The sequence below is a fragment of the Dermacentor andersoni genome, chromosome 3 (genome assembly GCF_023375885.2).
Source record: "Dermacentor andersoni chromosome 3, qqDerAnde1_hic_scaffold, whole genome shotgun sequence".
In the NCBI taxonomy this organism is placed as follows: domain Eukaryota; kingdom Metazoa; phylum Arthropoda; class Arachnida; order Ixodida; family Ixodidae; genus Dermacentor; species Dermacentor andersoni.
The window spans coordinates 192703323-192717435 of NC_092816.1; the positions used below are offsets into that span (position 1 = coordinate 192703323).

At 42.9% G+C, this 14113-nt stretch overlaps 1 protein-coding gene across 4 annotated transcripts in view; it reads left to right on the forward strand.

Annotated features, from left to right (window-relative positions):
- LOC126524404 (focadhesin) overlaps window positions 1-14113 on the forward strand; it is a 392101-nt gene that overhangs the window by 349849 nt on the left and 28139 nt on the right. For all 4 annotated transcript variants that reach the window (XM_050172727.3, XM_050172728.3, XM_055067287.2 and 1 more), the window contains 2 exons: window positions 1040-1171; window positions 7795-8102. In XM_050172727.3, the coding sequence (XP_050028684.1) occupies window positions 1040-1171; window positions 7795-8102 (440 nt within the window). The remainder of the gene's footprint in view (window positions 1-1039; window positions 1172-7794; window positions 8103-14113) is intronic.

Sequence of the window (14113 nt, forward strand, 5' to 3'; positions counted from 1 at the left end):
TTCCACTAGACAGTGACAACAGAGAATTTGTTGGCCAAGTCATAGATGCAGCATCACCCCCAACCCAAGAGGTGTATTGCATACTTTTCTGAGGTGTAGCAACCGGTTTTGGGACGAAGAGCATTGAACATGAGGTGAGCAGGACCGACGACTTTTGGCAGCGGGGAATGGCTGTACCTTGCCAGAGCTGCTTAGGCTTTTGGGTTCTCAGACAGCATGTGAGGAGAGACCGATCAAGTGCCTGGCGCTTGACGCTAGCAGCTCGAGAAACACCATTGGTTATGCGACAATCAGCGGCTATGGCAGTGTTGACCAACATGTTCAATATGAAATCAGTGGAAACAGGGGCCTGTCGACTGCTGTTTGCCAATCAGTTAGGTTGCAATATGGGACAGAAGAAAACTCTGCATCTGGGATCAAGTAGCTGGAGGAACCTGATGGCCATTGCTAATGTGGACGGAAGGCCCAAGCTTCCAATCTCCATACAAATGACTGCTTGTGTAAGTGAGATGGAATGCACGCTATCCTGGAGGTCTGAACAAACTGTAGCTAGAGACATGGCCACCAGCTAATGGCAAATGATGCATGTCAGGTCTCCTGGCAGCTGATTTAGTCTCTGCAGGTCTTCACACGAAGATGTCGTGGCAGTACTAAGCAGCCTGTCAAACGCTCATGTGATGCTGCACTTTTTCTGCTTGTTAAAAGCAGTAACACATTTTTATAATTGTATCTACCATGGCACAGTTCCTTCAGATGGAAAGATTGAAGGCACATGCGTGCACGCGCACACAGACAGACAGACATACAGACAGAGAGAGAGAAAGCACATAAACAGACGAGAGGCTCAAGAAGGCATCAGGCCTGATCAGCAAGTGCTCCTGAGCTATGGGAAAGAGAACCTTTAGACTTGGTGTTATGTGTATCTTACAAGTGACTTTGCACTTTTCACCAAAGCACTTTTTCGCCAGTTTTTTATGTGCATCCATAGTCTCAAATACGAGCGCTGCGTGGTTATGATCAGAGTGGTCTGTATGTACAGGGCTCGTGTGTGGAGCGGCTGCTGTGTGGGTTGCCCACGGTGGTGAAGTCGGCGCCCAGCAGCAAGTTGGGGCCTTTCTTGGAGCTGGCCACTGCCCGGGCCCTGAAGCCAGGCGGACTTGTCGTTCTTCAGGTGGGTGTCAGCTGGACAGCAATGTAAGCCAAACGTTTCAAACAAGCGGCATACAGAGCTTGCTACTCTAGGCAGAGACAACTGAAAAAATGTGACAGGAACACCAAAAAAGAAAAGCTGGGAAAGAGCAGCAAATCAACTAAGGTCCGGTATGCAGTAGTCAAAGAGTCACTATAAGTTCGAACTGCTTTGAGTAGAGCAGCAGGGTGTTTGTCACTCATACGGCATCCCTACCTCTGTCACGAGGCCCAGGAAATAATTTTCTTAATCCATCTGATAGACAGACGCATTGATTGTTTAAAAAGCAGGACAGCAATGATGATGAAGGCAAATCATCAGCAGGTATGCTGATGGGCAGAACATAGAAAGTCGTGCTTTGCAGATGCAAATAAAATGAAGCTAAGAGCAACCATGCTGCAAGAAACACAGTACACATTGCAGCTATAGCATGCTCGCCAACCGGGTGCTCACTTGGGTCGCTTGGCACAAACCTGAGTGAAGAAATAGGGCCTTTCTTAATGTGACAGCAGGAGGCACACTAGCGTTGGCTGGCGACCACAATGTTTATTCACACAGTGAAAGGCTGCTTATACATAAAGATCTAAAGTTTCTGGAAATGTTGAAGGCGTAAAAAATAAGAAAAATAAACACTTATCTTTCCAGAAATTCTGAAAGAAACTGGAAAACTATGCTAACCTTTCATAGCGTACAGAAGTAAAAATAACAACAGACCAGAGCAAATAACACACCATGCGAAGACATGTTTGCAAAGGTATGTCATGATATTGACGTTCTATAACAAATGACCCCCCCCCCTTTTTTTTATTCACTCGGAATTTATGGCAGCTTTCGAAATTCTCATCTACTGACCATGAAACCTGCACTTGTTTCAGGTATGGATTTAAGGGGGGACACGGGGGTCTTAAAAGCCGAAAATCTTGAAAAAAAAAAAAAAAACGACTTCTCGAAACTACTTGTTTAAGCATCTGTAATGCCTGATCTACACTGTATCAAAATGATTTGCCCCGACACGCACCCTAAGTGTCCAAAAAAATTATTTCGTCGGCGCAGACGGCAAGAAACAACCCCAAAATCGCGCCAAAACAGCTGAGTTCACGGAGCTATTTATCATCTTTCCCGCCGCTGAGCATCACCATCTTGGTATAGTTCGAAAGCTCAAAGTTCCGCCTTTCAGTTCCCCTGATCCTCACCGACGACAGCCACATAGAAAAAGCGCGAACGTGAAACAATCATGGGCCAGTCTGACAAAGCTCGCGATGCACGCGGCACTCTTTTTGGCTCAGTACGCCAAAGCGCTGAGAGACACCTTCTGATTGGCTGTTGCTATGGCAACTAGGCCTAGCAGACGAGCTTGTTTGCTAGGTCTGGCAGTGGATTGCTTCGAAAACCGCTGATACGCCATTTCTTTGTTCATCGTATTACGAACGTAAACGGCAAATCGACTCTCACTAAAAAAAAAGTTTGAAACTGAACACGTGTCTGCGAAAAGCGGAGTGCAAGTCGTCTCTGCTTCCTACGGCAAGAAAGAAAAGGCGGTTATCCCAAGGTTCAGACGAGCCGACAAGATTGCACCGGAGATAAGTCGCTGTGTCGCGCAAGCTCATACCGCATCGGCAATAACATAGCCGGCGAAGCTAACCATTGCACTCTATCCCCACATGTAGGTTTACTTTGGAGGCCGCAGACGATGTGCCGATGCCTATTTACGTGCTTCTTGTGCGTACGCGGGTTCGTGCTGGTGCATTCCAGGTTCTGTAGGAGCCTATATATGTGTCTAATGTAAACATCAGCAGACAAAATTTTGCATTTTTCATTATATTGTAATTATTATTTCCCCGTTGTGAAGCTTGAAATTTATATTTCCTAGTTTCCTTTCTAGTTTTTTTTCTTGTTTTTCTCCAGTATAGCTTTTTTAAAGTCTCAAATTTTGGGATCGGAACTGTGTCCCCTCTACTCATTAAATTATCGTCATTCCTTTTTTTCCCGGAATGCAGGCGAGTCAGAGAGTGCACAAAACTATGATGTAGTGTCTTGGGACACTGAAATATTTTGAAATCCTGCAGAAATCACTAGTAAGAATTCATATTTTAACGCTGCATGCAACTTAGGATTTCAGAAGTTTGGCTAAAGTAGATACAAACATCCAAGTGCTAACTTGCAGTATTTGAACGTCGAGGAACATACCTGCTTATTTTTAGCTATCCTGTTGCAGTATATTTTTTGCAAGTCACATGCCAAATTTTAACACAAGAAAAATTGTAACTACTTTTTTTTATTGACTTTAGAAAAAAACCTAATTCCATATTTGTAAGCAGCACACAAGATTAGATGTGTCCTGAAAGTTTCATGTTTCCAAGAGCATTGCATGAATACAAAACCAAACAATCATGAGGCTGGTGTTCCGTTTAAGCAGCAGTTTCGTTTAACGGGCGACGCTTGAAAGTGAAAACTTGAAAGTGACTTTCTGGATGTGCTTTTTCTTAAAACACATCCAGATGAAAGCCTTATGAAAGTTTGATAAAGTTTTCATGAACCGATTTCAGGAAATTTGGTGCTCTTGTCCTCAGCAACACCTGGGCAACATGCTAGAGCCTAAAGGTTTTCCATATGTTCAATAGACAAAAGAGGTAGTGGCAGTAAAAATTTAAATGCAATTTTCTCAACTCTCATTTTTTCGTGAAGTGCTTTTGTTACCTTACGGAAGTTTTGATAATGTTTGCATCAACTGCTTTCAGTCAACTAGGTATCATTCTTTTATTAGTATCGCAGCTACATCCTAAAGGTTTCCGTTTCTTCTTAAATGTGGTAGATTATTAATTGTATCAAATGTAGGCTAATTACTGTCATTGTTCTTTTCTTCCTAGCTTTTGTATTTATTTGTGATAATTGCAATTACTTTATTGGTATTTGCTTAGCTTTAGGGTGTGCAGTGGGCCTTTGGAAATGTTTGCATATTCTTTAAAACACCTAATTTTAATGAAAGATTACTACAAAAGCCCATAAGAAATGACCTAATTGCGACTATTGTATTCTGTCATATCTTTTCTTCCAAGTGAGATAATTGAAAGCAGCATTCTACAATGTATCTGCACATAAATTTTAAGCAACATATGTTGAAAAATAAAAAGTTTTCATGACCCTCATCTCCCCTTAAAACGAAGCTTTCTTGCTGATTTTTCTGCATATTTTTGCTTGTGTCTGCAGCGACCAGTCGTGCATCAATTTTGTGTGTATTTTCTGGCTTCTTTCACGCTCGGAAAAACACTTTTATGTAGCCCATATTGAGCAACAGAAAGCTGTATCAGGAGTTTTTCACGTTGCTCTACAATTTTCTCAGTGACATTTTTCATCTAATTATAATATTTGAGAAGTTGATTAATTAATGAAGACTAATTATATATTTAGGCAGAATGAAAAAAGCAATGTGAGTATCTCCAAGTGATGGCAAATAATGTTACCTTGGTGCTGTCGAGCTATATGGCATTCACATATTTAAAAACTCTGGCTAAGGTTAGCTGGAACACCCTGTATCATGAAGGGTTAACTATAGCATACATTTTTTTTCAGGTCTCCCGAATATTCCCTAAATTTGATAAACTTGACGAATTTGATTATTGCATCAGATTTTATGAAAATTATATTTAAAGGTGTCGAAACAGAAGGCTGCTCAAGACTACAAAAAAAAATGCATGCAAAAAATAACTTTGGAATTTGTGTCACCGTTTTGTGAGAGTGCAAGATGCGGGGTACCAGAAGAGGATACTGTATTTTTCCGCATATAACCCACGTCTCTAATTACAACAGCCTGCAAAAGAAAACATCAAGGTGTATAACCCGTGGAAATAACTGCATACAACACCCAAACCTTTGCAATAAACAGTTTACGCTTGTGGATGGATTTCTCATCCACATCATATCTTTGGCCAGCTGCACTGTTCCCCCCATCTTAGGAAATGCTGATAAAACTGGATTCACACGACGAACGTGATCGCAGCTAGACTAATCACTCACATGACATGTGATGAAAATTGGATCACTTCGCAGCTACCATTCACACAACATGGATGGCGCAGCCCTCGCATGGGTGACGGCAACTGAGCAAATGCAACTGAGCCGAAAATCCTAACAGTGATTTGGCTCTCCACCATATCATGAAGCACTTTGCACGAACTAAGGGAGCGCCGCGGGAACAGGTGAAACGCTCACATGATACGCAGTCCACAAGCCCAAATTGCAATCAAGACACAGGGGTGGGGAGAGAGTGGGGTTCCCTAGATTTAGAAGATAACAAAACTTTGAATGGTGGAAAACCTCGCCTTGAAGTGTGGCTTCACGGCAGCGCATGCGTCACTGCCATGAAGCCACACTTGTAAAGGGGCGCTGAACCACTTTTTATTGAAGTCGAGAAATGCAGTTGAAGTTAGACAATTTCAGAAATACTCTGCTGCAAAAAGCTCTTCAATGCATTCAGGAGAAGAGGAGTTGTTGGCAGTAACACATACTGTTCGCAGTGCTTTCGCTCCTTCTTAATGATCTGCACTGTGAAGGCTACGGCAGTGCGGGTTGTGCCCACAATGCTCCGTCTACTTAACGTCACCATGGCACGCAGTTCAAACTTTATTTTGGATGTTGACATAGACGTCATTATTTCCAGTTTTGGTGCCTACGACGCGCCAAACGCGGTTATCCTCAGTGAGCTGCAGTGCATTCACCCAGTGGACTCGTCGCAGCACCTCACAGCAGCCACGGTATCTATGCTGTGTAGCAGACCGCAGCTGCATGCAACTGCAGCGTTTGCTTTGTGCATGATGGGACTACAGTGCCCACTCGTGCTCATATGCTCCTTTCCGGTTGTGCTATGTGGTGCGGACTGGCTTTGTCCTGCACCAGCTTGATTGACGGACAGTAGGCTAGTTCAGTGTTCAAAGCTAGTCAAAAATTAGCGAGCCCGAACGGCTATGACACTGATAAGCAGGGTGATAAATGTTTAATTCCTCTGTGGGTGGCCACAGCAGTGTGGGAGCAGACAACTGTCAGCTTCTTCTGGAAGTATGTAATTATTATCGAAATTCTAAAGCAGATTTTCACTTACTTCAGCCTATTTATCAAACTGCATCAATAAGTATACGCAGTAACACTAGGAAGAAGCGCACTGATCCAAACGCCCTTCTTGATTGATGTTGGCTATTGGCCAATACAGTCGAACCCGGATATATCGAGCTCGAGGGGTATTGCGAAATAGTTCAATATATCAATAATTCAATATATAACATTAAAAATTTGGTACAAATTCTTCAGGGGGCTTTTACAGCTGTTTGTTATACACAATAATTTGTGATATCAGGGTTTGATATACCCAGTTTCGACTGTAGCAGCTGCGTATGGGAATCTGCTGTGTTATGAAATAAAGCGCCCAGAAAACAGTCAAGAGCATTCTTATGTTAAAGATAGAGCATTCGAGAGGAAGGTGTCCTTGCGCTCCGCCTGCAGGATCCATGTGCCCCACACGACTGCAAAAATTTGGCTGAGGTGTTCACAGCAGCATATCCTATCCACAGGCTGTGTTTTTTCACCAAGCCCGTGGGCCGCTTAGGGCTCCTTTAAGGTGGAAGTCACACATAACCTGCACCCCTGCTTTACTGCTAAATTTTTAAAATTTTTGGTGCAGGTTACAAGCCCCAAAATATGGCACTTGTTTAGTGCAAGTTTATTCAGTATACATAGTACCTGAAGCAGGTGAGATTGGTAGCAGCAAAGTCACCTAAACTGTTTCTTTTTCTAGTGACTTTGTCCCCTCGCTCTCGGCATCTTTTGCCAAAGTCGGGCATCACTCCAAGCCTGTAGATGTTGTGCGCTGGAATATACTTTAATTTACTTTGGATGACTAGTCATGGCATTTTGCTCTCGCGCTTTGGCGCAGGCATGATACAGTCACGGACTGATTTTTCAGGCCCAAAAATGGCCAAAAGGGCCAAGCAGTCTGAAGAATCAAACTTAATTTAGAAGAAAAGCCAAATTTTATTCCTCCTACACATGCAGTTAGTGCAACCTTTGAATTTCATCACTAAGACTCGTTGTTGGCACAGGGCAGGTGCCACTAATGAAAAGCTGTTAGTGGCAGCTATCTTGTCACTTACATTTTTGTGTAATCTTTTTTTGGTGCATTTTCTACCAAGATTTGCATTTCATATTTGTTTGTTTGGCCACATGTGTAAACCTGCTGTGGATGTGCAAGCTTTTTCTCTCCACTGGGTACTTAGTATTGTTGTTCGCTGCAGATATTCGTGTTACAGTCAGGTGAATGACGAGGTTTCCCTTTCTGGAGCTGCTCTGTGTGGCCTGCATGCAATCCCATATGCGAGGCAAGCAAAAAGTTTGCATTTGCTCTATTGTTTGATGAACAATTGAGCTGTGTTTAATTTTCATTGGCTTTCTTTGGATTCCTGTTGATTTTCGGCAAATCATAGATACCCATGTGGACCTGTCCTCAGCGGAGGAAAGCTCGTTTGATGCATAATACAAAGCTCTCGTTATGATGTTTGTTGTTTAGTGGTTGTCTTAAACAAGATATTTAGTTCAGTAGGTTTTGCTGGGGCATGCAGGGTGTCGAGTCCCTCCTAGGTGATGACGGCTCTGAGCTGCCTCCTGGTGCCAGGGGTGCCTTGTGTGAGCTGCTGACTATGGTGGCCCAAGGATGCCAGGAAGATGTGTGGGATGCCCAGCAGAGGGCGCTGCTGCCTGCGCTGGGGCACTGTGCAGTGCAGCTTGCACCGGACTCCAGGGCGGCGCTGCTGGACGCGCTCGAATCCTTGCCACTTATACTTGCCCTGCACTGCTACCTGGCGGCTGCAGGAAAAGCCCCACCTGGCTGCAACATTTTCTCCACAGCCACCAGTGTTGGTGGCGAGAGGTGAGCAGTGGTTCCACCGGGGGAACAATGCGCTTGGAAGGTGATGGCTGCGGAGGACATCAGTGGAAGTTGCAGCGCAGCCTACTTACACACACGCAAAATCCAGCAGTGGATCTTATTTTAAGTTAACAGAGAAAGCTGTGCGAAGCTGAAGGCAGTCACACCTGCATTAAGACTTGTCACAGGGCATGCCTCCATAACTTGATCAAACACCATTGTAGCCACTATATAATTCTGTAGAATACTGGTACAAGAATTTAAAGCCTTGTGTTATGCTTTCAACTTAGAAAGCAGGCTTACTGACAAGAGCAAGACTCTAGGCCAAGTGAAAATAGAGACAGATGGCACAAAAATATGTTGAAAGGGATACACTTGTATTAAATGTACTAAGTAGGAGTGTGCAAATACTCGAATATTTGATTTCGAATTAAATAGATAACATTCAAATAATTCTACTGGCAAATGAAATATCTACAATTCGGCTTTTTCAATACTTGGTTTTTCGAATATATGGTGATAGACCTGGCCGTGGTCAGTGCCTTGACATGCGCAGCGCTACATGGCATTACATCTTTTGGTACGAGGTTCGACTAGTACGATGGAACCGATCGAAACGCAACGCGGGCAGAGGGAACTGGAAAAAAAGGGGGAAGGGGGTCATGTTGCATGAACTTGCCAAGGGTCTCCTGATTTGGGAATCTATGACAGGCAGCAAACAATGCTAAAGACAAAAGGCACCTGCTCTTTACTGACAATGCCGACTGCAGTCGACCCGTGCGTCACCGATGACCCCACAGAGCAGTGCCAAGTCACGTGATGTGCAGTCCCCGCTTTTGTCTGTCATGCAGATTGGCCTTAATGAACTGACGTTAACCCACAAAAATCACTTGCCATAAAGATAGAGAAACCCTTCTGTTTTCTGGAAGGAAACTGAAAAGCAAAGCTTTCTAAGCAATAGGAGATTGCTCTTAAGCACAATATGGCCCACTGTTAAACTCAAAACTTGATTCGTATTTAGGACAGCATAATCTCTCTATTTCTTCAGCTTCAGAGGGAGAAAAGCACTTGATTCCATTCAATAGGCATTCTAATGATAAAAATATATTCCAGACTTTCCTATACGAACTGATTTGTTACCAGTGTTGGCATGCTAATTTCATCTTTCCTTTAATAAGAGTAGACCGTACTGTACATCTTTATTCCTAGGTACCTAAATTACTCGTGGCTAGCAGCATCCTCGTTATGTAATGTGAGTAGTCTCCTGAGCATGTGGAACACTGTGTTCGTTGGCAGAAAATTTGTAAGCGTAAAGCCTTGTGTTAAATTTTCTGATATTCGATTTGATGTAAGACTTTTTTTTCCTGGTTTGACTTGAAATCTACTACTCGGTATTCGCACACACCTACACTCTAAGAAGAGATTACACCCTCTGGCATGCCCCTTCTGCCACACAACAATAATCGTCATCTGCCTTGATGCGTTTCCTTTCGTTATAGCTGCGAGCCCGGAACTTTCCGGTAACGAACGGCACGCGCGTTATCAGAAGGGGCACTCCAAAGGGTGTAAACTGTTCTATGCTGATAACGCGCGTGCCGTTCATTACCGGAAAGTTCCGGGCTCGCAGCGATAACGAAAGGAAACGCATCAAGGCAGATGACGATTATTGTTGTGTGGCAGAAGGGGCACGCCAAAGGGTGTTATCTCTTCTTAGAGTGTAGGAATAAGCGTAGCATCACTGTAGCTTGGTGGCATTTCTGTAAAGTGAATAAAAATATATTTTGCATTTGGGTTCGGTGGGATAAACTGCTGAGGATTTTGGTTCTGCATGATACCAGAGCGGTAGCCTAGGTCAATAGTTTCTTGAACAAGCATGGCCATCATACTTTATTCACACCGCATAGCCCACCCACTGTGCACATGACTTGTGTATTCCAAGAATGGAAACTATGATATCAACCAGTAGCAAAAAAATATGCTCGCTGGTGAGAGAAATCTTAATAATAGGTGGCAAGTTTAGCCGAGCAAAAGGCTTGGCATGCCATTACAGGTTTAATATATAACAAGAGATCAGAGGACGACAGAAGAAAAGAAAAAGTGTACACGCATCCACTCGCACAAAAACTCTGGAAGAGGCAGCAGTAAGCACCATGAAGTAAACAAAATGGAGAGTGGAGCTTTATGGCACCATCAGCAAACAGAATGTCATCCAACCTTGTCCCTTTGGCTGCACCAAAGAGATAGATGACATTTTGTTTATTGAGGATCCCACAAAAAGCTCCACTTTCCATTTACTTGGGCTATGAGGTCTGAATTAAGTAAGATGGCAGTGCGTGTTCAACAGACTACTGCCTTGGGCTAGCAGTCTGGCATAATGCGGACCAACATTCTAAGCAGCCTATCTCACTGGACCCAAATGCAAAATGTCATACCTTTTTGTTCACTACAGTACGTAGCATGCAATGCTAAGTACAGTATGAAACGAAATTGTGCATCACATATTAAAAATAGTAATATAGCTATGTGCCATGTAATTTGGCGTGACATTAGGTCTCACCCTTTTATGTCCCAAGTTATGGCATAATTAATGGTTGAGAAGGGTCATTGACCTGAATTTGTTTACCCCCGAGAGAGTGGAGGGACATATTTTTGTGACTAGCTGAAGTAGCACACCGCACACACTTGTGACGAGCACACAGTACGTGACATAGTAGAAGCAAAAAAATGCACAAGTACCATATTAACTCAAGTAAGGGCTGCACCCCCAACTTGGCAGCTCAAATTAAAAAAAAAGAAATCCTATGGAGGAGCAACCGTGTTCTGCACCCTGATGCCATGCGCATGCATCGGGGAATTTTCGTGCTCTGTGTACTTCAGCGTGCTGCTACTAGATTGCGAGAGCTGCACATTGACCTCTGATGCAATGGTACATCCGGGGTCTGGGGCGTGCAACAAGTCGCCGGCTGCACTGGCACCATTTTGGCCAAAAGAATCAGTCCCGTGTAAGGGCCATACCTCGTCAAAATTGTGACAAAAAATTGGAGGGTCTCTTAAGATCTCTCTTACGAGGTGAAGGGCAAAAGCTTACTCTTCCTCCTCTTATCATTCGTCTCTTTGCCTTTCTCTTCTTTCTTTTAGCCATTACTTCTCGCTGCTAAGCATTTTTAGTCATAATTGTGATCAATTGTGGTCATTACAAGCGGTCGTTCGACATGTTGGCCATATATCATAGTCATTAGTAGTCATTACAAGTCATTACTGGTCATTACTAAACATTTTTAATCATTTCTAATGAATTGTAGTTGTTACAAGTTATTATTAGACATATTGATCATTTAGTAGTCATTAATAGTCATTTCAGTCATTATTAATCATTACTGCTCACTACTAAGCAGTTTTAGTCATTTGTAATCAATTGTGGTCATTACAAGCCGTCGTTAGACATGTCAGTTGTATCATAGCCACCAGTAGTCATTACAAGTCGTTTCAGTCATTATTAGTCATTACTGGTCATTACTAAGCATTTTGAGTCATTTACAATCAATTGTATCCTTTACAATTCGTCGTTGCACATATTGGTCATTAGTAGTCATTACAAGTCATTTCAGTGATTACTGGTCATTACTAAGCATTTTAGTCATTTCTAATTAATTGTAGTCATTACAAGGTGTCATTAGACATATTGATGATTTCATAATCATTACTAGTCATTACAAGTCATTATCAGTCATTACTGCTCACTAGTAAGCATTCTTAGTCATTTGCAATCAATTGTGGTCATTACAAGCCATCGTTAGACTTATTGGTCATTTTGTGGTCATTATTAGTCATTACTAGTCATTATTTATCTCTACCAATCTCTATTATAATGTTATCATTCGCTAACTGGCACTATCAATCATTTTTAATTCTTTAATCTGTCTTCATGTGCCGTGATGACACTTCAGCGGACACTCTGGCGGTCAGGTCTGCTGGCACAAACTTCACCATGAGCCTAGAAAGGCTTTTGCCTTAAAAAAAGAATGCAGCTCTTACACGAGTGGATACATGACTTGGTTACATCCACAGATTTTAGTTGTAATTCATGAAGTAGTTGCAGGGTGTCTACCAAGCGGGAAAACCGGGAATTCTCAGGGAATTTGAATAGTCTGGAAATACTCAGGGAAAACTCAAGGAATTTCTGCTTTTATCAGGGAATGTTAGCTGTAACTTTATTGAAAGGGAACGAATGTCGTGTTAGTGCTGGCTCCAGTAACAGAGGAATTGCAACGAATCGTCATTAACACCGTGTCATCGGAGAATAGTTAACGAACGATTTTTCGAACATGCTTGATAATTCGCACGGCTTTGCGGCACCACCACGTACTCCATATAGTCAATGTATGTTGCCCTGACTGCAGGTCTGAAATGGCTTTAATCAAAGCCACCACCGCCGCCATTTTGATTATCTCGCCGCCTCGAGCCGGCGCTCTCGCACGCAGATCCGCTGGCAGCCGTAGCCACCACCGCGGCAACGTTAGGCCTAGCCGCTTCTACATTCGCTATTAAGCCTCTTGCCGTGCGGTGCTGCGTTTTTCGTTGAAAGAATTCGCCCATGTCAGCAATGGCACCCACTCCGCCTTTGTAATCTTCGCGATTGACTTCGAAGCTCGCAGAGCACAGCGCGTTGCGTAATGCCAGTCTCCGAAAGTTAGCTTTGCCTTAGTACAGCAGTGTTACGCGGTGAAGGATAACAAGCGTGGGAAGGGGCAATTGTCACGAGACACAGTATGTATTCCTTAATTGCACACACGTGCACCCATTGTCTCCTGTCGCAGTACGAGTAATAAGTGCACTAGCAGGCCTTAAAAGCTTTATCGGACGTGCCTGTGGCAATTTTAGCCCTTAAGGGCAGTTCAAGACATGCATTCATTTTTTTGGGGGGCTGTCCAATTTTTTTGATGTTTTTGCGGCCCCTAGGGAGTCCGAAAAATCGAAAGTTGACTGTACAACTAATCAAGAGGATGCTTCAAATGATTCATGGGGTGAACGCGTGGCAGAATTAAGGAGGATGAGAACAGAAACAACAATGCACTGAGGAATTAACGGGAACGGAAGCGTGCCGCCACCTCTTTGAAAGAGCTTGAGCTCAAAAGACGAAGTGTTGGCTGACGCCGAGATGCATGGTGTCCCTCATTCAAGCCAAAATAAACTCTTTAAAGCAGTGAAACCCAACACTGAGATGTTGTGTATGGGCTGAGAGTATGTCAGGACAGTTGAGCTTAACTTTCCAGCTGCTGAGAGAGAATCTATCTTAGTTGTGACAAAGTTGAGGCCTCATACTGATGAGCTTGCTATCAATTGATAGAAGTAGCTCATATTGAAAAATATTTACGTATGTATGCATCTCCTTTTCATTCGTATTTGAAAATGTTCGATTCAATTTGGATTGGGCTTTACCATTTTTTCTGCTGTGCCCTCTGTTTTCTTTTTAAATAAAATAGATATTGCTCCTTACTATTCAAACTTGATTAAGTCATTTTTTTGTTTCAACATGCTTACTAGAGAGTGACGTACAGCATCGAGCAACATGGTGTCAGCCTGTGTTGACACAAAACAAAGTTCTGGCTCATTCAGGCAATTTTGCAAAGGTGCTCAGGGAAAACCTGGAAAACTCAGAGAATTTGGAAATGTCAACTTGGTAGACACTCTGAATTGTTCTGCGGAATGCGTTACAGATTAAAAAAGAACTGCACTGTGAAAACTGAGAATTGTATGACTGCACTACAATAAAACATCATTAATTCAGATTTCACGGGACCACAAAAAATGTAGGAATTAACCAGATGTCAAATTATTAAGGGCACCAAGAAAATAATAAATTGCGTAGTACACCAATGCGCCTTTATTTATTGAATAAATCCTCAGCCCTTGCTTCTACTCAGTACAAAATCGGCACAGAAGTTCCAATTCTCGTCATCTTGTGGCTGATTAGCGCTTTCAGCGATGAAAGCCTCGCGACTTCTTTCACAGTA